Raw genomic sequence first — 22,891 nt, 5'->3', positions numbered from 1 at the left:
TCATTCACTAGGAGTGCCTTTTGAAGACAGAAGTTTTTAATTTTGATAAAGTTTAGTTTATTCATTTATTCTTTTGTAGATCATGATTTTGGTGTTGATCTATGAGATCTTTGCCTAGCCAAAGGTTACAAAGATTTTCGATATTCTTCTACCAGTTTTATAGTTTTAGTTTTTACATTTAAGTCTGTGGCCTATTTTGAGATAAATTTTGAGTATGATATGAAATCTGGATCAAAGTATTTTTTTTCATCTTGAAAATTTAATATTGGCAGCATATTTTTTCCACCAGATCACCTTTCTTTTTTGGATTGCCTTTTATTTTTGTAATAAAATCTGATGTCCATAAAGGGGTTGGTCTGTTTGTAGGCATTTGGCTTGTTCCACTAGAAGTGCTTGTCTGTCTTGGTGCCAGTACCACACTGTTGATTATTGTAGCATTATAATACTTAGAATCGTGTAGTCGTAGCCTTCATACTTTATTCTTTTTTCAGAGTTGTTTTTGCTGTCTTAGGTTCTTTCCACTACCATATGACTTTTGCAATTATTTTGTCAGTTTCTATGAAATATTTTGCTTATATTTGATCGGGATTGCATTGAATCTGTAGATCATTTTGGAGAGAATTAACAGCTTAATAATATTGAGTCTTCTGATATGTTAACAAGGTGTATTTCTTCATTTATTGAGGTCTTATATGATTTTTCTTAGCAGTGTTTTGTAACTTACAGTTTAGAGGTCTCTGACATTTTCCTTTTTCATATTTATCCGGAAGTATTTTATATTTGTGATGTTACTGCAAATGATATATATGTAGCACTTAAAAATTTTAATTTTTGATAGTTTGCTGGTAGTATATGTATATACACTTGAATTTGGTATATTGATCTTGTATCCTGCAACCTCATTAAATTCACTTATCATTCTAGTTGCTTTTTTATATAGATTCCATAAGATTTTCTGTGGAAATGATTGTGCTGTTTGTAATGAAGACAGTTTTACTTCTTTCCAATCTGGGTGTCTTTTGTTTCTTTTTCTTGCCTGACTCCTCAGACTAGAGCCTCCAATACAACATTGGTAGAAGTGGAAAGTTTGGATATCTTTGTCTTGTTCCTGATATTAGTGAGATAGCATTTACTCTTTTTCACTATTAAGTGTGATGTTAGCCGGCAGATTTTTGGTAAATGCCTTTTAAAGGTTGAGGAAATACTCTCCTAGTTCCTGTTTGCTGACAGTGTTTTTTTTGTTTTTATTTTTTTAAGAAATATGTGTTGGATTTTGTAAAAATGCTTTTTTGGGGGTGATTATTGAGACTATCTTTTTCTTTTATTTAATTGTTAATGTGGTGAATTACATTGATTGATTTTCATATGTAAAGCACTTTTGCATTTCTTGTGGAAAACTCCACTTAGTCATGGTCTATTATCCATTTCATATATTGTTGTATTTAATTGGCTAAAGTTATAGTTAGAATATTTACATTTGTTTTCAGGAGGAATATTGGTCTGCAGTTTCACTTTCTTATAATATCGTTGACTATATTTGGTATCAGGTAGTGCTGGCCTCAAAAGAATGAGTCGGGAAGTTCTTCTTTCTTTTTTTCTTTTTTTCTTTTTGTAAAAACAAGACTATTACATATGCCATCAAAATAATAATAATAAAAAATTCTTCTTTATACCTGCTTTTTTTTAATGTTTATTTATTTTTGAGACAGAAAGAGAGACAGAGCATAAGCATGGGAGGGGCAGAGAGAGGGAGACACAGAATACAAAGCAGGCTCCAGGCTCTGAGCTGTCAGCACAGAGCCGGATGCATGGCTTGAACTCTTGAACCATGAGATCATGACATGAGCCGAAGTCAGAGCCTTAAATAACTGAGCCACCCAGGTGCCCCTCCACACCTGAATTTTTTTGTAGTAATGTCTTATACATTTCCATTTAGAATATTCCTGTATTATTTTAGGGTCTTTATGTTATACACAAGAAAGCAACATTGACAAACTTAAGTAAAAACGAATTTAGCAAAGGATAGTGAGGGCTCACAGAATTGATATGAGGCTAAAATATCAGGAGTATCTGAGAAAGCAAGAAGGGAATAAAAGTCACAGCACCTGTCTTTTAAGAAGAGCCCACCTGTTCAGAAACTGGTTTGCCAGTTGCATTGCCACCACCACCATGGCTGCTACTCTGAAAGGTATCATTTTCAAATCTGCATTCTGGCTTCATTGTTATCTTCAAAATTTAAGTCCAGGTAAAGGGCTTTTGATTGGCTAAGATTAAGTTATGTATCTAACTTTCTGATCTTTTTATCTCCCATAGTCAGAGGCATGGAGTTGGGTAGTAAGGATGCACGGAATTATTGTCATGGGAAAACAACATATAACGGGGGAAGAGGTAAAGTTCCAGAAGTAAACTGTATGCTATTAGGAAGGATGTAGTTTCTGGCAGACAAAAAAATCCCATCTGATTAATGTCTACTATAAACCCTTTTCCATTGTCAGTTATGAGTTCCATTCACATTATCTACTGTGTACTCCTGATAATATTACTTTTCCTGATATAAACTAGTCTGGTACTAGTTTTGTGTTCCTGGTACTGTTAAAGTGAAATAAAATAGCTTGGCTTCCCAGAGGGGATAGCCCTAAATATCAGATGCATTTCTGTAGAAACATTGGGTTAGCATCCCACTTCAATTCTGCCCATCGTCCCCACAGATTTTCACAGAACATATTCCATGAAAGGAATTCATTAGGCATGAACCTGAGGGCCTAAGAGTGTCAAGTTACCTAAAATTCTTTCGCTGCTGCATTATTTAAATTGAATCTATCTAGGTGTCACTTAGAAATGGCATTTGGCCTGGATATTTCTTTGCAGAACAGTTTATAACTAAAAATTAAATTTCCTTAATGGAGAAATTAATAAAAAAATTAGAGAAATATTGTTATGCATGTTATCTCTTTCTTTAGTGAGCTTTGGTAGTTTTTGTCTTTTAAGGAGTTAGTTTGTTTCACCTAAGGTATTTAATATATAAGCATAAAGCTGTTCATAATAGTCCCTTTTCATCCTTTTAATATCTGTAGAATCTATACTGATGGTACTTCTTTCATTTGTGTATTGAATAATTTTTCTTTTTTTCTCATCACTCTGGCTAGAGCTTTATCAATTTTATTGCTTTTCTCAAAGAATCAGCTCTTAGGTTTATTGATATCTTCTATAGTTTTTCTGTTTTCTGTTTCATTGCTTTCCACATTGAACTATATTATTTCCTTTTTCCTGCTTATGTTGGGTTTAATTTGCTCCTTTTTTTTTTCAAGTTTCTTTTTTAACAGAAATCATGCTTCATATTTCATGGCCATGTTAACATCTACGGTGTCACAGTACCACCACACACCCCCCTCATTCAACCTGTTCTTTGTGCTCTTATGGCATCCTGTATATGCATTATTTTGTCTTCCTCCCTGTCCTGCAGTTGTGGTTTAAAGAACTGCCTTCCCAGAGGATTTGAAGGAAGGACGCATATTGGCAAAGCTGTAATTTTCAGTGGTCCACTTGGTGCCTCAAATCTAGGAGATGCACAGGGGAATGTGTATAAGTAAAGTCAATGTAAGATGTGTGTTTACTTTAAAAAGTTGGCAAGACAGGATGCTGCATTAAAAAAAAAAAATCAAAAAGGAAACATCAAATTCAACTTAAAGGAAGAAAACCCAGAAACTGAGAAAACAACAAAGCAAATCAACTCCTAAAAAAGAGTTCTTCATCTTGGTGATCACATTTATTGAAAGGGTTGGAAAAAAATAAAAATACTCTTTAGCTTAAGAATTTTTGAGTTATCTGCAAATCAACTCATTTCAGGAGTGGAAGAATCCTTGGTCATTTCTTAATGTTGCAATTAATGCAGGTTTCTCTTTTGAGTGTCTTTTACATTTAAAGAGGCAATCATACAAAGTCTCCTGTATTCCATAACACGATAAATTCTTTGTTTCAGCCAACTCTTAATGGAGGGGCAACTAGAACAACACCATCTCCCTGGACAAAGAGCATCGGAATATTCCGTTTTGTTGATTTATATACCTCCTTGTAGGTTTCCTCATCAATTTCTATGGTAGTCATAGTCTCTTCCACATCTCCCAATATCATATTTAAATGCTGATCATAAGCATGTAATCTGCCTCGAAGCTCTCTGTTATTTTTCATTTTCACATAAATTCGCTCATCCAGGCTGAGCCTGATGAGATCCAGGGGCTCCTCTACGGTGTTGGTAGTTTGTTGCTGGTCCAAGTCATCTGCGCCGTGTTTCAAACCCTGAAGTTTCTTAAGGTATAAACTGAGGCCATTGCTTTGAGACCTTTCATCTTTTCTCATGTAAGTACTTAGTGCTTTATATCTTCTCCTTTAGGAGCATCCACAGGTTCTGATATGTTGTGTTTTCATTTTCATTCAGTTAAATAATTGCTGATTTCACTTTGATTTATTCTTTGATCAGGGTTACTTAAAAGAGTGGTATTTATTTTTCAAATATTTCTGGATATCTTTTTATAACTCATTTTTTATTTACTTTGATTATGCCAAAGAGCATACTTTGTGTGATTTGAATCCTTTTAAATTTATTGAGATGTTTTATGGCTCAGCATATGTGCTATTTTAATGAATGTTTTGAAAACTGCTTCTTCTGCTTGTTCTTATATGGGGTGTCTTGTAAATGTCAACTGGGTCAAGTTGGTTGATAGTGTAGTCACCTCTGTCCTTGCTAAAGATTTTTCTCTTTACTTAAGAGAAAGGAATTGAAATTTCCAAGCATAATTCTGGATTTGGGTGGATATTTTTGCAATCCAATACACATTTTTAAGCTTTATTCTGGGTTGCAGTCAAGTTCCTTGGAGACAATTTGGCCTCTTAGGTCTCACTATTATGATTCCATAGGTGGGTCTGGAGCAGTACTCAGTCTAGTGCTAACTATTCCTCATAACTGAGGTATGAACTTGATGAGTATTCTAGCAAATGCCTGTGAATTACGAGTTTTTCCTGTCTAGCTTGTTGGAGCAGCATTCTTTTTCACTTTGAGCATCAGGTTCTGATCTCCATTTCTTTGGGATGGTGTTTTCTTTGCTTCTTGTACTTGCTTTACAGGCATGCGCTATTTAGTACTTTGCTGAATATACAAAGGGGATTCTCGATAGATTTTTACAGTTCTGTCTATGTGCTCTGTCTCCTCTCTTGTCCTCTGTCCTATGAACTCTAGTTGCCTTAGTTTCAATGGAATCTCAGCTCTGACTCCTCAAATCCAGAGATTGCCAGGCTCCACCTGGGTTCTCTCTCCTTGTGCTGTGATCTGTAGTGATAAGCCTCCATTCATTTGTTTCTTGTCTCTCAGGAATCACTGTTCTTTGTTGCCTGATTTCCAGTGTCTTGTAAATCTTTTTTTTTTTTTTTTTTTTTAAGAGAGAACGCAAGTGGGGGAGAGGGCTAGAGAGAGGGAGACAAAGAAAGAATATCTTAAGCAGGGTCCATGCTCAGCATGGAGCCCCACATGGGCCTTTATCCCATGACCCTGTAATCATGACTTGAGCTGAAATCAAGAGTCAGACACTCAACTGACTGAGCCACTCAGGTACCCCCTTGTAAATCATTTTTTAAAAACATTTTGGTTTTGTTGTTGTTGTTTTGACATTTTGTTTTGTGATTATTTCAGAGAGAGACACAGAGTATATTCCTTTTTACTCTGTCTTAGAGTCTTCTGCCCATTTTAAATTTTATTCCAATCTCCCATGTGTTTTTTGTTGAGCAAAAGCTATTAACTTTGATAAAGTTCCAATTAATTTTCTTAAATCTTGATATTTGCTTAAACCTTCTCTACCTCAAGGTCACAAAGATTTTCTTCTAGTAGTTTTTATAGGCTTGGTTTTTCCATTTATGGCCATGATTTATTTTGACTTATAAAGTGAGGTAAGCTTGATGTTCTTTTTTTTTTTTTTTTTTTTTTTTGATACAGGTAGCCAATTACTCCAGGACCTTCTTTCTTGATTAAATTCTACTGATACCTTGATACTGTAGCAAAAATCCACTTCTCTTATATATGTTGGGCCTTTTCTGGTCTCTATATATTAACAATACATAATCTAATCATCACAGCACGATTACTGTGCCATTGAGCAAATGATTTAAATAGCTGATTTACCAAAATTAATAGCTTTTGTTCTTTGAAAAACACAGAAGTTCATTTCTCTGTATTTCATTTGTTTTCTCTTTCATTATTGCCTGTTCTCACTTTTTTTTTTTTCTGATTTCTATTCACTTGAGGTTTATTTTGACCTTATTTTTCTAGCTTCAGGAGGAAATTTTGATCATTAAAACAAGACCTCTTCTTTTTTTTCTAATAAAAACATTTAAGGCTATAAATTTTCTGTAGCACTATTTTTAGTTAGATATTTTGGTCTTTTATAGATGTTTTGTTGTTGATGAATTTTAATTTAATTTTGTTGTATTCAGAAAGTGTACTTCATAAGAGTCTTTTGAATCTTCTGAGATTTTTTTAATTGTCCTACAGTTTATCATATAATAGTGAGTATATTGCAGTTGTCAGGCATAGTGCTGTATAAATATCAGTTGGGTTAAGGTGGTGATATTATTGTTCAGGTCTTCTCTATAATTATTAATTTCTTTCCTTGTTAAATTGACATATGTCAATTTCTCCATGTAAGATTCTGAATTCTTCGTTTTCTGTCTTTAATTCTGCATGCTTTTGCTTGATAGTTTTTAAAGTCTGTTAGGAAGCATATATGCATTTGTAATTGTTATATTAGTTTCCTACAGTAGCCCTGTTATCATACACTGTCTTTTTTGCATCTGTAGGAATCCTTGCTTCCCTGGTCTGTTTTGAATAGTATTAACCTATCTATTCTAGCTTTTTTATTCTTACAAGTTGCATAACACCTCATTTTTCTAGTTTTTTCATTCAGTTTCATGTTAAATTTGGCTTCTTTTAAATAGCCTATGTTTGGATCTTATTATTTTTTTTTTTTTTTTACATTTGGACTGTGCCTTTTAAGTGAATGGTTTAATCCATTTTTACCTAATACAATTTTGGGTATGGTTGTATTTATCTCTGTAATTTTCCTTATCTTTTTAAAAATTATGGCATTTTTCTCTCTGTTTCTTTTTTTATTTTTTCCACCCATCCCCGCACTAACCTCCCCTCTGGTAATCACTAGTTTGTTATCTTTATTTAAGAGTCTGTTTTTTGTTTTTTCTCTCTTTTTTTTTTTTGTTCATTTGTTTTGTTTCTTAAATTCTATATATGAGTGAAATCATATGGTATTTGTCTCTCTCTGACTTATTTCACATAGCATTATACTGTCTAGGTCCATCTGTGTTAATTGCATGTAGCAAGAGCTCATTATTTTTTTATGGCTGTGTAATATTCTTTTGTATATATATGTATGTGTATGTGTGTGTGTGTATATATGTATTTGTGTTTATGTATATATACACTTATATATGTATATGTACATATGTATATACACCCACACGGATCACATCTTCTTTATCCATTCATCTATTGATGAACACCGGTTGCTTTCAGATCTTGGTTTTTGTGAATAATGCTGTAATAAACACAGGGGTGCATGTATCTTCTTGAATTAGGTTTCTTGCCTTCTTTTTTCTTGTTACTCAAATAATTTTTAGTATTTAATTTAAATTTCCTTATTGTTTTGAAAATACATTTCCTTGTATTAGTTTCTTTCGTTGCCCTAGAGATTACATCTTTAACTTTTCCCATTAAACTACATCTTTAACTTATTACATTATACTTCAGTTATCGTTCTACTTATTCTAAGAAATAGTATCTTTATTTCATCTTCAATTTTGAATAATAGTTTTCCTCTGTATAGTTCTTGGCTGATAAGTTTTTTTTTTCCACATCAAATATTGTTCCAGTGTCTTGACTTTCAAAGTTTCTGATGTGCAGTTAGCCATAATCTTATAATTATTCCTTTATATAATTTATTTTTGCTCCCTGGCCTCTTTACTGTTTTCTCTTTATCTTTGGCTTTTAGCACTTTTATTGTCATGCATGTGGGAGTGGTTTTCTTTATGTTTAGTTCACTTGTTGTTCAGTGAGTTTTTTGACTATGTAAATCAGTGTTTTCCACCAAATTTGGGAAGTTTGGGAGCATTATTTTTAAAAATATTGTTCATTTCTTCCTTTCCTCTTGGTATTCCACTTGCCCATATGCTGAACCACTTGCTCTTATGCCACAGATCTCTTGAGGTTCTATTCATTTTCATTAATTTTATTTCTCATTGTACTCCAGATTGGGTAACTTACATTAATGTATCATTAAGCTCACTGATCTTTGTTTTGCTTTTTTTTACTTTCAGCTTGAGAATTTTCCTTAGGGGGAAAAAATAGTTTCCATGTCTCTAATGAGATTTCCTATCTGTTCATTCATTGATACTATTTTTTTCTTCAATATTTGAACAATTTGTGACAACTGTCAAGAAATCTCTGCCTGCTAAAACTAATATCTAGTTTACTCATAGTTTCTGTTCACTTTTTTCTTATATGGTCCACACTTTATTATTTATTTGCATGTCTAGTATTTTTGACTTAAGATTTGAACATTGTAATCACTCTAGATTCAGTTGTGTTCTTTGGGGAGTATTTTATTTTGTGGTGTTTTGTTTTTGTTCTTTGCTTACCTTAAACAGCAAACTTCCTCTCTTGACTGTAGGCAGTATCTGATATCTCCATATACTTTATGGTTTCTACTGCTGCTTTTTAAAACTGGTTTCATGATCTGTTCTGTTCCTCTTTTGTTCCTTGATTGCCAGCCAAGACTGTAGATTGAGATAGAGCTCACTCTGCTTTTCTTTTATAGATGATTCTCTAATTTTCAGCTGTTCTACCAGTTTTACAATTTATACTTAGATGCTTCAAGTCCATTTTACATCAATTTTCTGCCAGCAGAGATGCAATCAGTTCTTAGTTCCAACTGATATAACGAAATTCCACAGACTGGATGGCTTAAAAGCCATTTATTTCTCATATTTCTAGAGGCTGGGAAGTATGAGATCAAGGTGCCAGTATGGTTGGTGTGTAGTGAGGGCCCTTTTCCTGATTTGTGGATGGCCATCTTCTTCCTGAATCCTCACATGGTGAAAGAGGGAGGGCTCTGGTCTCTTCCACATCTTATAAAGGCACTAATTCAGTCATGGGGAATCTGCCCTCATGATCTCGTCTAAACCTACTTATCTCCCAAAGTTCCCCACCTCCAAATGCAGTCACACTGGGGATTAGGGTTTCAACATATGAATTTTAGGGAACACAAACATTCAGTCCATAGCACACATGTTTGGGGGACTCATTCAGTTTCAAAAAGCATCAAGTGTGTACATTTTTCTCTGATCACTACCTACATTTTTACTGGATTCCCTGAAAATTTTCCCTAAACACTAGTATGTGTAGTTTACTTGTCAGAACTTGGTAGGTTATATTCAGGTTTGGGCCATATTCTGTCTGTGATACTCTTGCTGCTAATATTTCTCCCTTTAAATTTCCTGTGCTCTTTCAATCCTGAATTCGGATTCTAACACCATGAGCTGACAAGGTGGTAGTTTTCTGTCATTATGTTTTTACAGCCCCAGATATGATAGTTAGAGAGTGCCCTCATACCAGATAGCCACAAAATGGCAATTCTTTTCATTTCTAAGTGAAATTTTTGAGATTGAACTATTCTCGGTGGCTTTTTGGATTTTGTCCAGTGTTTTAAAGTAGATTTTTTATTATGTTATTCAGTTTTCATAATTTTTAAAAATGTTTTATTCATTTTTTCAGAGAGAGACAAAGCACGAGTGGGGGATGTGAAGAGAGAGAGGGAGACACAGAATCCAAAACAGGCTCTAGGCTCCGAGCTGTCAGCACAGAGCCTGACACGGGGCTCGAACCCATGAACTGCGAGATCATGACCCTAGCCAAAGTCGGGCACTTAACCAACTGAACCACCCAGGTGCCCCAGTTTTCACAATTTTTTTATGTTGGAAGTTTTGCTCCATCATTCATTCCTTCACTATTATTAGAAGTACTCTTAATTTTAATCTTGCAATTGCATTAACACAAAACCTTTAAAATAGAGATACTGTGACTTGAGAGAATTTTTATACTAAAAATTTATTTCATGTGTTTATTGCTAATAGTTTTAAAATGCATGAAATTCTTTTTAATATTTTTTTAAGTTTATTCATTTTTTTTTTAGTATATGAAATTTATTGTCAAATTGGTTTCCATACAACACCCAGTGCTCATCCCAAAAGATGCCCTCTGCAATGCCCATCACCTACCCTCCCCTGCCTTCCACCCCCCATCAACCCTCAATTTGTTCTCAGTTTTTAAGAGTCTCTTATGCTTTGGCTCTCTCTTCCACTGTAACCTCTTTTTTTTCTTTTTTTTCCCTTCCCCTCCCCCATGGGTTTCTGTTAAGTTTCTCAGGATCCACATAAGAGTGAAAACATATGGTATCTGTCTTTCTCTGTATGGCTTATTTCACTTAGCATCACACTCTCCAGTTCCGTCCACGTTGCTACAGAGGGCCATATTTCATTCTTTCTCATTGCCACGTAGTACTCCATTGTGTATATAAACCATAATTTCTTTATCCATTCATCAGTTGATGGACATTTAGGCTTTTTCCACAATTTGGCTATTGTTGAGAGTGCTGCTATAAACATTGGGGTACAAGTGCCCCTATGCATCAGTACTCCTGTATCCCTTGGGTGAATTCCTAGCAGTGCTACTGCTGGGTCATAGGGTAGGTCTATTTTTAATTTTTTGAGGAACCTCCACACTGTTTTCCAGAGTGGCTGTACCAGTTTGCATTCCCACCAACAGTTGCATGAAATTCTTGAAGGAACATTTATTAATCACATTAGATTTTCTCTTTTGTTTTAAACATTGAAAATATAGCCTCTGAGGCATTTACCTTTCATTCAAAATAATGAATTTATAGCTTTAGAAACGATGGGATCAAAATTGTGGCTGAGGATCATTTTACTTCTCCATCCTTAAGAGACTTTTATTTGATAAATATTTCAGTATTTATGCATAGATTTCTGTGCTGATGTCAGTGTACATAAATTTGGAAGATTATAGTAAAACTTTTTCTATCTGGGATATTAGAAAATTAATTTTTTGGTTTGGATTTTTTGATTGCAGAGATTTTATTCTTTATGGTAGAAACTTTTTTCTTTAATACTTTTCCTGAATATAAAACTAATATATGTTCATTGTAAAATAATTTGAGAATTATAGAAGAGAATTTTAAAAAGCAGTAAAAGTTATCCTTAACCTTGCCTCTTACAATAGACACTTTTTTATGTTTTGGTAACCTTATACTCTTTTTCTCAGTATTTTTGGTTTTACAAAATTGGCCTACTACTGTATATACTGTTAACATCTCCTTTTAAAGAATATGTTGTAATCATTTTCCTAAAACATTACTTTTAATATCCAGAGAACATATTATTCCCTTATGAGAATATACTCTTATTTTAACTTTACTTAGTCGTATTTAGTCTTTAACGTAATATATTTAGTCTTTAGCTCAGACTTAACCAGGATTCCATTATGTAATTAATATCATAGTATAAAACTTTGTTCAAAATTGTTTTGTATTTCTCTTTACTTAAGATTCTAGAAGTAGATTGTTTAAGCTAAGAGTATTTGTTTCTTAACTCTACCTTGTAATGGGTTTGGTAATTTATACATCAATAGCTCTGTGTGAGACTTTTCATTTACCCACAACCACTTACAAAACAAGGTATAATCTTAAAGATAGATTTTGTAATTACACTAGGCAAAAATTCACAGATATTTTATTAGGTTGATTTTTATTTCTTAGATATTATTATTAGGGTTGAACATCTTTTTATAGAGTCATTGATCATTTATATTTATTTGATGAATTGCCAGTTTCCATTGTTTATTATTCTCTTTGTGTTGTTTGCTTTTTTAATATTACTTTTATTTTTTAGGAAATCTTTATGATTTATTGATATCAATTTCAGATTGTTTTAGATAAGTTTAAAATATTCAAACATGTTATCAAATGATATTTAGAAAATTATTTCGTTATTTTACCTTTCTCTCCCTTCTTTCTTATTCATTTGATAATGAAGTTTATTTTTCCCCAACTACCATGTGTTCTAATATTTTCAGTAGAGAGCTTTCTTTTTTTAACCAATTTTAAGGAGTTATCTTCATGAAGTACCTTGTTTATTCTTTGAATACTTGGAAGATTTTCAAATAAGAATAACAATAAAGTAACACATTTCTTGAGCTTTAATGTAATTTATGAAGTTTTTTTTTAATGTTTATTTTTGAGACAGCAAAAGAGAGAGAGTGGGGAGGGTCACAGAGAGAGGGTGATAGAGGATTCTGAATAGGCTCTGCGCTGACAGCAAGAGAACCCATTGCGGGGTTCAAATTCACAGACCACAAGATCATGACCTGAGCCAAAGTTGGACGCCTAACTGACTGAGCCACCCAGGCATCCCATGAAGAACTTTTGACTGAAGAAACTAAAAGGGAGTTATTTTGGAATGTAAATTTCTTGCTACATAGTCAGCAATTCAGATAGGTGTTTTTGCCAACCTAAAACATTGTCTGTATTGTATGGTAATAGTAATTTGAATGTTTTATTACATTTTTATTCATTTGACATAATAAAATTTACATTTGTTAGACACACATTATCTGGAATAGATGTTCATCTATTTAAAGATTATAGAGGGTCCAGGTTTCTTACTTCAAAAGCAAAAGTTCTCTCTGTAAATAGCTATTCCTGTAGTTTAAAAATTGTATTTGTGCAAACCAGAATTTTATTGTCAGGTGTCAGTGTTAGTAAGGGGTCACTGCATATATCATTCAGGACATCAGTTTGCTTGTTGGAAGCCATGTGACCCTCCATAAAGCTTTTGTGCTAGACTTGTGCAGTCCCTCAGACACCTCTTCATCACTGTCCCAGTGGTTGATGTGTAGGAGATGTCTCATTCTCCCTGCTGTCTTTGCCAGTGTATTTGTTTCCTTATAGCTAACCCCGGGGATCTAATGAGGGAAAGAGCTGCAGCAGGGCAGCATACAGCTGAAAGATCAAACATTTCTACCTCCTGGGGTAATGGTGATCCTGGAACCCAACAAAAGGATAGAGTACCCCAGTGATAGGGTGACCCTAGCATCCTCCCTCTGTATAAGAACTGACTCACCATTGTGAGTCAGTTCTTCTTAGGCTCTAAGAAGAATTGTGTTCTACAGATAGCCTTGTGTTTGCAGAGTTCTTCAGGAATTTCTAGCATTGTTGCCAATTGGTTTAAAAAAACTTTTTAAATGTTTATTTTTGAGAGAGAGAGAGAGAGAGAGAGAGAGAGAGAGTGTGTGTGTGTGTGTGTGTGTGTGTGTGTGTGTGTGTGAGCAGGGGAGGGGCAGAGAGTGAAGGAGACACAGAATCTGAAGCAGGCACCAGGCTCTGAGCTATCAGCACAGAGCCTGACATGGGGCTTGAACCCATCAACCGTGAGATTATGACCTGAGCCAAAGCTGGACGCTCAACCAACTGAGCCACCCAGGTGCCCCACCAATTGGTTTTAAACTACACATGATAATCATGCATTTCATTCATAATTTATTGATCATCCCATAATACTATTTGACAGGGTTTTTAACACCTCTGTTACAAAGGTTATAAAGTTTGGAATAATAAAATTTGCTCAATTTGTCATTTTATAATACCATGTAAACTTTTGTTGTATATTGGATTGAACACAAGCCATTTATGATTTAGATTTCCTAGTTTTCTGATATAGCTTAAATTTTATTAAGGACCTTATAAAATATACAGATTCATTATTTTCATAATGACAAATTTTAGTTTAGATACTTTTTTAAAATTTAAATATTCATGACCAAGTCTATTGGATAATATAAAACTTTCTGAAATACTTTCTCATGTATTATTTTACTTTACTTTTTATTTTAAAGGATAAGGATAGTTTTCTCCTCTTTGAGGCTAAATGACTAGTCATACCAGACTTGGAAAAATTGGGTGAACTTGTGCTGCTGCAGAAAAGGTACCTAGTTAGAAGACTTCTTTCTCCCTTGGCATAAAAGGATTATCGTCATGTGTTGTATGAATTCATGGAGTCTTCTGAATTTAAAAATTCAAGTGTGTAGCCTTTGTAGTCATAAACATGAATATTCTAACTTCTTCAGGCCTTTGGATGCAATATAAATGTATTTTTTTAAGTAATGATTTTAGAAGGACTTTAAACATTTGTAAACACATGAGCTTTAAAAATCCAAGTTTACCCCCAGATAATTAGGGATTATAAAAGGATTAAAAGTCCTGGCTGGAGATTGTGATTTACATGGAAATATATAGCAATACTATTTTCTGAATTGAGGGTGTAGGTAGGGAAAGATTGTTTTTATTGCTAAATAGACCTGAATAGTAGGTTGTAATTCATACACAGATGGTTCTTGTAAATTTACACTTTGACATTGGGTGAAATTGATGGATATAGGGCAGCATAAGGAGTCAGGGAAGAGGTTTTACTCAAACTACAGTTTGAAGATGACCTAATTGTCTATTAGTAGTAGATATGTTTAAATCCTTGTACTTTGTGTTTTTCTTCCATTGAAAACAATATGTATGTATGTATATATATTTTTTTAATACAGTTTCAATATTTTTGCAAAAACAATTGTACACATACTTCTGCTACATTTGTTGGTAAAATTAAGTTAAACAATGAAATAGTAAAAGCCTTTATAATGTTTTTTGATTAATACGTTACAAGGATACACTTAGGTAAAACTCATTTTCATTCAATTGGGAATGATCTGGAAAGGTTTTTAAAAAATTATCACTAAAGGTAAAACAAGAAGAAAATATGAAATTTTAAACACCTTCATTTCATCTAAAATATAGGTGAGTAATCTACGAAAGTCACATGAGTTATGAGATATGGAGAAGATTGGTTAATATTAGTCTTCTGTGTGGAATAGCATTATATTTGCATAGAGTAATTTTAAGAGAATTTTTGTTTAGTGTGCATTGATAATTTAGAAAATGAAACTGGTTTTGCACTTTTCTCATATGCCAATTTTTTTTTTTAACGGATTAAGGGCCTAAAGGAATAGAGGAAGTGAATGGACACTGATGTTTCAAAATATCTCATTTTGCCTAAAAGCAAGTACCGGCAGATAAATGCCCATAAAGGGATTTCTTTCTTAAGCCCCGTGGATTTTTCCCCGCACAACTTTTTGTGTGAGTTAGAAATGAAAACCATTCATCTAGTGCCCCAAAGAACGGCCTTATTGAATGGAATAACAGTGTAATGTACCATTGAAGGCAGGATTGAAAGTGATTATCTTGTTAACTCTTGACAGTTACCGCCAGCTTGAAATGGAACCGGCAGGCTTGATTTGCAAATGAATTAGAGCTTTTTCATTTTGTGCCAGGATCATCTTTTTATATTCTGATATGACAGATGCTATGTTCCAGGCTTTTGTTTTTCTTCAGTTTTATACTTGCAAATAAAAAACAAAAGATTATGATAGTCATTTTATTTGCATCTTTTCTCTTGGAGTTTATTCTTTGTGTAGAAGTTTTTAATCTTACATTTTTCCAAAATTTGTTTAAGACTGTTGTTTTTGTCAGAATTAAATTTGGTTAATTTAAGTATAGTAGTAATTGGTAGAAAGAGAAGAATTTATTGGCTTTCAAAAAGTAGAAAATTACTCCAAAGAAAATATTATAGTTAGTAAAAACAGAACCTTGGCTAAATTGAATAGAATTAGCTGTTTTTCTTGGTAACTTAATGATAAAACTTCCACCTTGGAAAGAATTTTCAAGAAGAGTACAAGCAACTCCCATGTACCCTCTACCCAGATTCACCAGTTGTTTACATTTGCCCCCATTTGTTTTATCAGCCCTCCTTCCCTCTCTGTCCACACATATATTTGTAAATCTATTTTCCTTCTGAACCAAAGGAGAGTATATTAGAAACATTATTACCCATAAATAATGTAGTACACATATTTTAAGAACAAAGACATTCTCTTACATAACCATGAGTACTAGCTTTTGAGAACTCAGAATTAAAAGAGAAAAGTACATAATCTTACGTTTTTTAATCTCTTTAGTAAGAAATACTGTGCAGGTTTTTATACGTAATTCCTAATGCTTCTGTTAATATTCTCTAATCATCAAAATTAATATGTCAGTTTTAATTTAACAATTTATTGTTAATATATAATTTATTAACCTGGAACCTTGTTTTGCTTGTCCAGGTAGTTTTTATTAATGGAGAGTTAATATAGTTAAAACTTATATGTTCCATTTAGTATAAATATTCAAAATAGTAGTTAACGTATCTGCCTAGTCTAAGTAATATATAATATACATTTTCTATCGAAAAAGGTCTTTATTTACACACAAATACATTCATATTCTTGTGGGGTTTTAAGTTAAATGTCTTTTTTTTTAATTTATTTTTTAAAATGTTTATTTATTTTGAGAGAGAGTGAGCGTGTGAACAGGAGGAGGGGCAGAGAGAGAGAATCCCAAGCAGGTGTGGGGCTTCATGCCACAAACTGTGAGATCATGACTTGAGCCAAAATCCAGAGTAGGAGGCTTAATCGGCTGAGCCACCCAGGTGTCCCTGAGTTAAGTATCTTGTAAATACTGTTTAAGGATTAAAAATTTCAGGTTCTATAAATCCACTGTCATTTTTCCTTATAAACAGTTATATTTTATTCTGCTGCACAACTCTTAATAAAATATGGAACTTAAGAATAAATTATTCCCGGGGTACCTGGGTGGCTCAGGTGGTTGAAGTTCTGACTCTTGATTTCACCTCAGGTCATGATCCCAGGGTCATGGTTCAAGCCTCGCAGCGGCCTCCTCATGGAGTGTGGAGCCTGCTTGGGATTCTGTCTCTCTCCTTCTCTTTCTAAAATTAAAAAAAAAAACAAAAAACAAATTATTCTCCATTTTACCACTATGGCTTTGCAACATGAACGTTGGCACTGAGACCTATTTTATGTAATGGAAACTCCAGGCATTCGTAACGTGTATTATACTGATATAATTTATTGAGAACTTTTCAAAAAATTGTTTATTTATTTTTAAGAGAGAAACAGACAGAGAATCTCAACTAGGCCCTGTGCTGTCAGTGCAGAGCCCAAAATGGGGCTCCAGCCCACAAACTGTGAGATCATGACCTGAGCCAAAATCAAGAGTCTGATGCTTAACCAACTGAGCCACCCAGGTGCCCCAGTTTGTTGAGAATTTTTATAAAAATGCCAGTGTTTTAAAGATAATGATTGTGTCAGCAAGCATCATCAAATTAAACAAGTGTTACCTCTCTTTTACATTGTAGGGTTGGACCATGTTTGCTGGATGCTCCTATATACAAAGGGTGACTGTTTAATGTATTGTCTTGACTTAGACACTTTAGAAGTGAAAGGAGGTACTATTAATAATTCTGCTAGGATGTCAGAAATAAACCAGAACTCTCAGCAGAAAGAGAGCATATATAGTCATTTACCTTGTTCTTGTTTTCATATCACCTTGCCAAGTTACAGTGTTGCTGTTTTTACAGTGATAACACCATACAGATTTAAATGTTAAAAATCTTAAATAGTTTTGACCCTATAAAATAACATTTGAAACATTCAGCATGCTTCTTCAGTTTGTCCCGTTTGAAGCCTGAAATTGTATTATATTGTCTTTTAATAATTCTATTACTTGCTCTATAATAGACAAATAATATTCCTATAATACATGAGCTTTAGACATTTTTTTTTTAAATTTTTTTTCAACGTTTTATTTATTTTTGGGATAGAGAGAGACAGAGCATGAACGGGGGAGGGGCAGAGAGAGAGGGAGACACAGAATCGGAAACAGGCTCCAGGCTCTGAGCCATCAGCCCAGAGCCCGACGCGGGGCTCGAACTCACGGACCGCGAGATCGTGACCTGGCTGAAGTCGGACGCTCAACCGACTGCGCCACCCAGGCGCCCCTAAACATTCTTTTTTAATGTTTAATATTATGAATTTGGAGGATATTCTGAGGTACTGAGAATGTGTTTATAATTTCATATAGTCCTGTTTTATAAAAATTCAGTGCCTGTAAAACTGATTATTCAGTGTTCTGCTAAATTACCTTTAATTAATGACGAAAAAGCCATTTTTCTCCATTGTACTAGAATGTTTCCTCCAGATTATGCCAGCGTTAGTCTTTAGGTAGAATAATTTACATTTATCTTTTTTTCATGTTATTCCTTCTTTATCAAACTTTCATTTTAGAGAGAGATGAATTGATGTTATGGAAGACAACAGTTTCTGTCTTTTTGTATTGGTCTTATAGTTATTTCTTTTGTTTTTTTATTTTATTATTTTGGGTAGCCATTTTCTTTAGTTTTTCAGGTAACATTTTATTAATATAATTAAAAAAATTCTTATGTTTTTGATATGTAGAGTAGAATAAAAACAGATGGGAGGAGTTGACTAAGTTCTCAAGTTTTTAATTTAGCTGTCCTTTGTATTTTGTTGCATCTTCCTTTCTTAATTTGTCTATCATTTGTATTTTGGATTCTGAGACACTGTCAGTATTGTCAGTGACTCAGTGATTGTCATGAAATTATCAAAATCATAAGAAAACAACAGATCTCTTTTTACCTCTACTTATCACCAAATTTCCCCAAATGAAAATCTTCATATGGATTGACAACTTGAATACAAGTGGAATTTAAATAATTTAGCTGAGAGGTCAGCCCACTTTTTCTGTGATGGCCTAGATTGTAAAATTTTAGGCTTTGTGGGCTAAGAGGCAGAACTGAGGGTATTATGTAAATATTTATACAACGAGACAAATGTCTGCAATTTTTATTGAAAAAAATCAAAGGTAATTATTTAGCACAGTTTTTTGTAATACAAATGTATAAATGAGAAGAATGGAATTCTTTAGAGGGGATAGCATTTCACTTAATTGGGGTTCAGAGTTAGTGATCTCTGTCATCAAATTGATTACAAATGTTCTTCTGTTAATGCTAATTTGTAATGAGATTTTAAATAGTTCATCTTTGAGAATGTTTTTCGTGCAAATAGGTACTGCTAAAGAGTGATCCCAATCCATGAACATATGATTTTAATTGAACACAGTATTGCTTGGGAGGCATTTACAAAATTCTATTAGATTCTTTTCTTGGTATTTGTCTTTTAGTAATTACATTACAGATTAATCACTTCCAGTTGAAGTGCCAAGTTCCTCAATTGCAGTTAAGTGGGTTTGGAAATAACGGAAATTTTCTTTGCACTAGCATAAAGGTTGGAAAAATGCTACTGGAATTATAGTTTGAGTTCAGAAATATACTCCTTGAAAAGTGTATGGGAATAGAGATCTTGGTTCTTGTTTTTAACTTTTGACAAGATGGGAAATACATAAAGCAGGTTGACATTATTTTGTGACCCAAACAACATCAGTTGTGACTGAAATGACTTTTTGACGTGTAAGTTTTGCATGTAAGCACTGTTTACCTTGAAATTTTTGGCTGAATTCATTAAGAAACATAACTGTCTACATCTAAAGCTAATTTCCAAAGCTGTCCAGCTTTGACTAAAAGTGGTTGAGGGCAGTTGTTTTCTTTTAGGAAAATTTCAATCTTGATCCTTTTTGTAAAAACTCAAAAGTCAAAGTGCTGTGTGTTAGAGCAATCTGGATATTAAGCTTCTGTTTGTGCTCAGAGCTCACAAAATGGACAATGGACAAGTCCACAAGAATAAATGGGGTTCACTTTTGACACTACTGGTTCAATAACACATGACACATTAAAATATTTTCACACAGTATTTGCTGATGAATAATACAGTGAATAACCGTAGGCTTTAAAATTTCACACATGCTTATATTTTCACAAGTTTTATAAATTTGTCCAACTAAGCTTCTCTGTACTATACATATTTTTAACCACCATAACATGTAGCATCTTAGCATATGTCATATCACGTTGTGAATTAGTGTTTTCCCAGTTTTCTTGAAAATATTTTCATGTTCTACATAGACTGTTAACAAAAGCTAATTCTTTAGTCACTTCAAATAAAGGAAGCACTGACTCCTCAGATAAACACTAAGCAATATCATTAACATCTGTAGATTCATCAAGAGCCAAGGAAAACCACCCCAAATTATTTGCCTTGTCTTTAACCTTGTCCTCAACTTTTTGAGTTACCGTTCATGCTGAAAGGCTAATCACTTTAAACAAGTTTATTTTCTCTGGACACATTCCTTTGGTTGCTGCTGTCAAACACTATTTAATTAACTCATCATTGTTAAATGGCTTTCATTGACTGGATGACAAATATACCACTCAAACTCATTTTATATTTTTGTGAAGAAATTCTGCTGTGATGAGATCTTCCATTTTAAATTGTCTAAGTTTTTGACTGCTGCTTTCCTGTGAGTTAGAAATATTGTGAACACTTCTTAGTTTGGGAATGTCAACATGTATTCTTTTAGCACAGCCATAGTGTCATTGTATAATAAACACAATGCATTGCTATTTAATTTCATAACATAATCTACACTCCCCTGCGCCTTAAAAGTATGTCATTTGAAGTCCTCTTTTCTCTTATATCCTTGTTTTGACATGATTATATACACTGGTATTAAAACAAAAATTAAATGTCACATTACAACAATTCATGAAGCGCTTGAAATTCTGTTGAATTGTACTGCATCACTGATTTTTGTGTTCAGAATAGCAGTGCAAATCAATGAGCGTGCCATGTATGATCTGTGTTGTAACCATTCAACCGATGTTGTAGCACTAAAGCAGCCATGGAAGACTGTAGAGGAACGAGTGTGGCTGTGTCAACAAAACTTTATATATTGGGGCGCCTGGGTGGCGCAGTTGGTTAAGCGTCCGACTTCAGCCAGGTCACGATCTCGCGGTCCGTGAGTTCGAGCCCCGCGTCAGGCTCTGGGCTGATGGCTCAGAGCCTGGAGCCTGTTTCCGATTCTGTGTCTCCCTCTCTCTCTGCCCCTCCCCCGTTCATGCTCTGTCTCTCTCTGTCCCAAAAATAAATAAAAACGTTAAAAAAAAAAAAAAACTTTATATATTGACAAAAAAATTAGGGCTTCAAGAATTTTCACATATCACAAAATTTTGTTTTAATTCTTTTCAGCCATTTAAGATTATAAAGACTAATCCATGTCATGGGCTATACAAAAACAGGTGGCAGGCTGGATTTGGCCCTTGGGCCATAGTTTGCTGACCCCTGATTTGGACTCTCAACTCAAGAGAATTGTTGGTAACCCTTTGAATTCTCTATTGGCCTTCAAATACTGCTAATACTTATTTTGTGGAAAGTGCCCATGAATTGGATATGTTAGTTTTTATTTTATGTGGCCAAATACTAAACCATTTCTGATAAGACAGTAGCTCCTAGAAGAACCTTCATTTGTCCTTTCACTTTATGTGAACTAGAAAAAACAAAAATCTTTGTTACATGCAGGGCTATTTCAAGCCTGCAGGACTTACACATGCCATTCCCTCCTGTCTACATGTAAACTGTCCTCACTGAGCTTAGATTCTATTAGAAAAGACTGAAAGTAAAGAAATACAGCTTATGCAAGACTATCGGGTAGGTTATGTAATAAGTGGAACTCTGAGAAACCAGGCTATGAAAATGAACAGGAGTTAATATGGCTGTATCATGGGGTCAATATGGTTAATATATGGGCCTCGGCAGCACCAGCATTGCTGCCACTGGATTTGCAATATTCATCATTTCTCCTATCACCTAGATTATGTAATCTGTATATTCTTGTCTTTAACTTACACTTGATTCACAGTTCATAGAATAATCCTTATCTTCCTATATTTGGATTACTTCGGAGTCAAAGCTCAGCTAATTTGGAAGGGTGTTCAGATTGTGCGTAGCTTAAAAAGCATGAGAGCTATACTGAAGAGGAAGCATGCAGTGAGTGAGCATAACAGTGAAATAAGATGAAGGAAGAATTCCTTGACTTTCTAAATGCGTATTCCTTTTATTGGATCTCACAGGTCCCTGAATTATTTCTTCACAATACTTTTGAAATGTTATTCATGTCACAGTTACTAATGTACATGTTTGTGTGTTAGTTGTGTGTGATCCATGCCTGTCTATAAGCTCCTTGCACTCCAGTTTGTTCATAATCCCTGACACTCAGCATAGAATCTGCCCGAAGGTTATGCTCAGTAATAGTTGAATGAATAAATGATTGAGACCGGGGCAGGGGTGGGGGTGGGTGGGGCGCAAATCATGTTGGTTTCAGTGGAAAGGCATTAAAGAGCTTCAGGCAGGGAATTGATATGATCTATTCTTACACGATTAGATTGTTTTGTATTATGTAGATAGGAGGGAAGCAACAGTGGACGTGGGGGAAATAATTACGAGGGAATGAAGACAACTAGACCAGAGGCGATGGTAGTTGGACTAGGATGGTGGCAGTTTATATAAGTAGAGATAGTTTCTGTGGTTACTTAAGAGGTAGAATCAATAGGATTTAGCGACAGATTATATTGGTAGGAACAGACAGAAGAAATTAAAGGGTGGAGTCCCAGATTTTTGACTTGAACAAAAGGATGGGTGATGTGACTCCTTTCTGAAACATGAAATACTGAAAAGCATCATGTTTGAAGGAGGAATTTAAAAGTTCAGTTTTTGACCCATTGAGTATAATAAGTTTTTGTTTTTTGTTTTGGATCTTTGAAACAGCCAAATAGAGATAGCAAATAGAGAACTGAATGAATGGATCTGGACCCTCTGAAGACTATGCTTTTTGTGTGTGTGTCATTTACT

General features: G+C 34.1%; 2 protein-coding genes across 2 annotated transcripts in view; one reads left to right on the top strand and one right to left on the bottom strand.

The window, feature by feature from the left end:
- The window catches only part of RSRC1 (arginine and serine rich coiled-coil 1), a 417,872-nt gene that overhangs the window by 154,783 nt on the left and 240,198 nt on the right, over positions 1–22,891 (top strand). The gene's annotated exons all lie outside the window — the stretch shown is intronic.
- LOC101084470 (U6 snRNA-associated Sm-like protein LSm3) lies at positions 3,745–4,356 on the bottom strand. Its single transcript, XM_045036444.1, has one exon. It carries the CDS (start codon positions 4,354–4,356, stop codon positions 3,976–3,978), a length of 381 nt encoding a protein of 126 aa, XP_044892379.1. The 3' UTR covers positions 3,745–3,975.

Source organism: Felis catus, chromosome C2 (genome assembly GCF_018350175.1).
Source record: "Felis catus isolate Fca126 chromosome C2, F.catus_Fca126_mat1.0, whole genome shotgun sequence".
NCBI classification, from domain to species: Eukaryota; Metazoa; Chordata; class Mammalia; order Carnivora; family Felidae; genus Felis; species Felis catus.
Note: the sequence above shows the minus strand (reverse complement) of the source record. Positions and strands in the feature narration are given on the sequence as shown.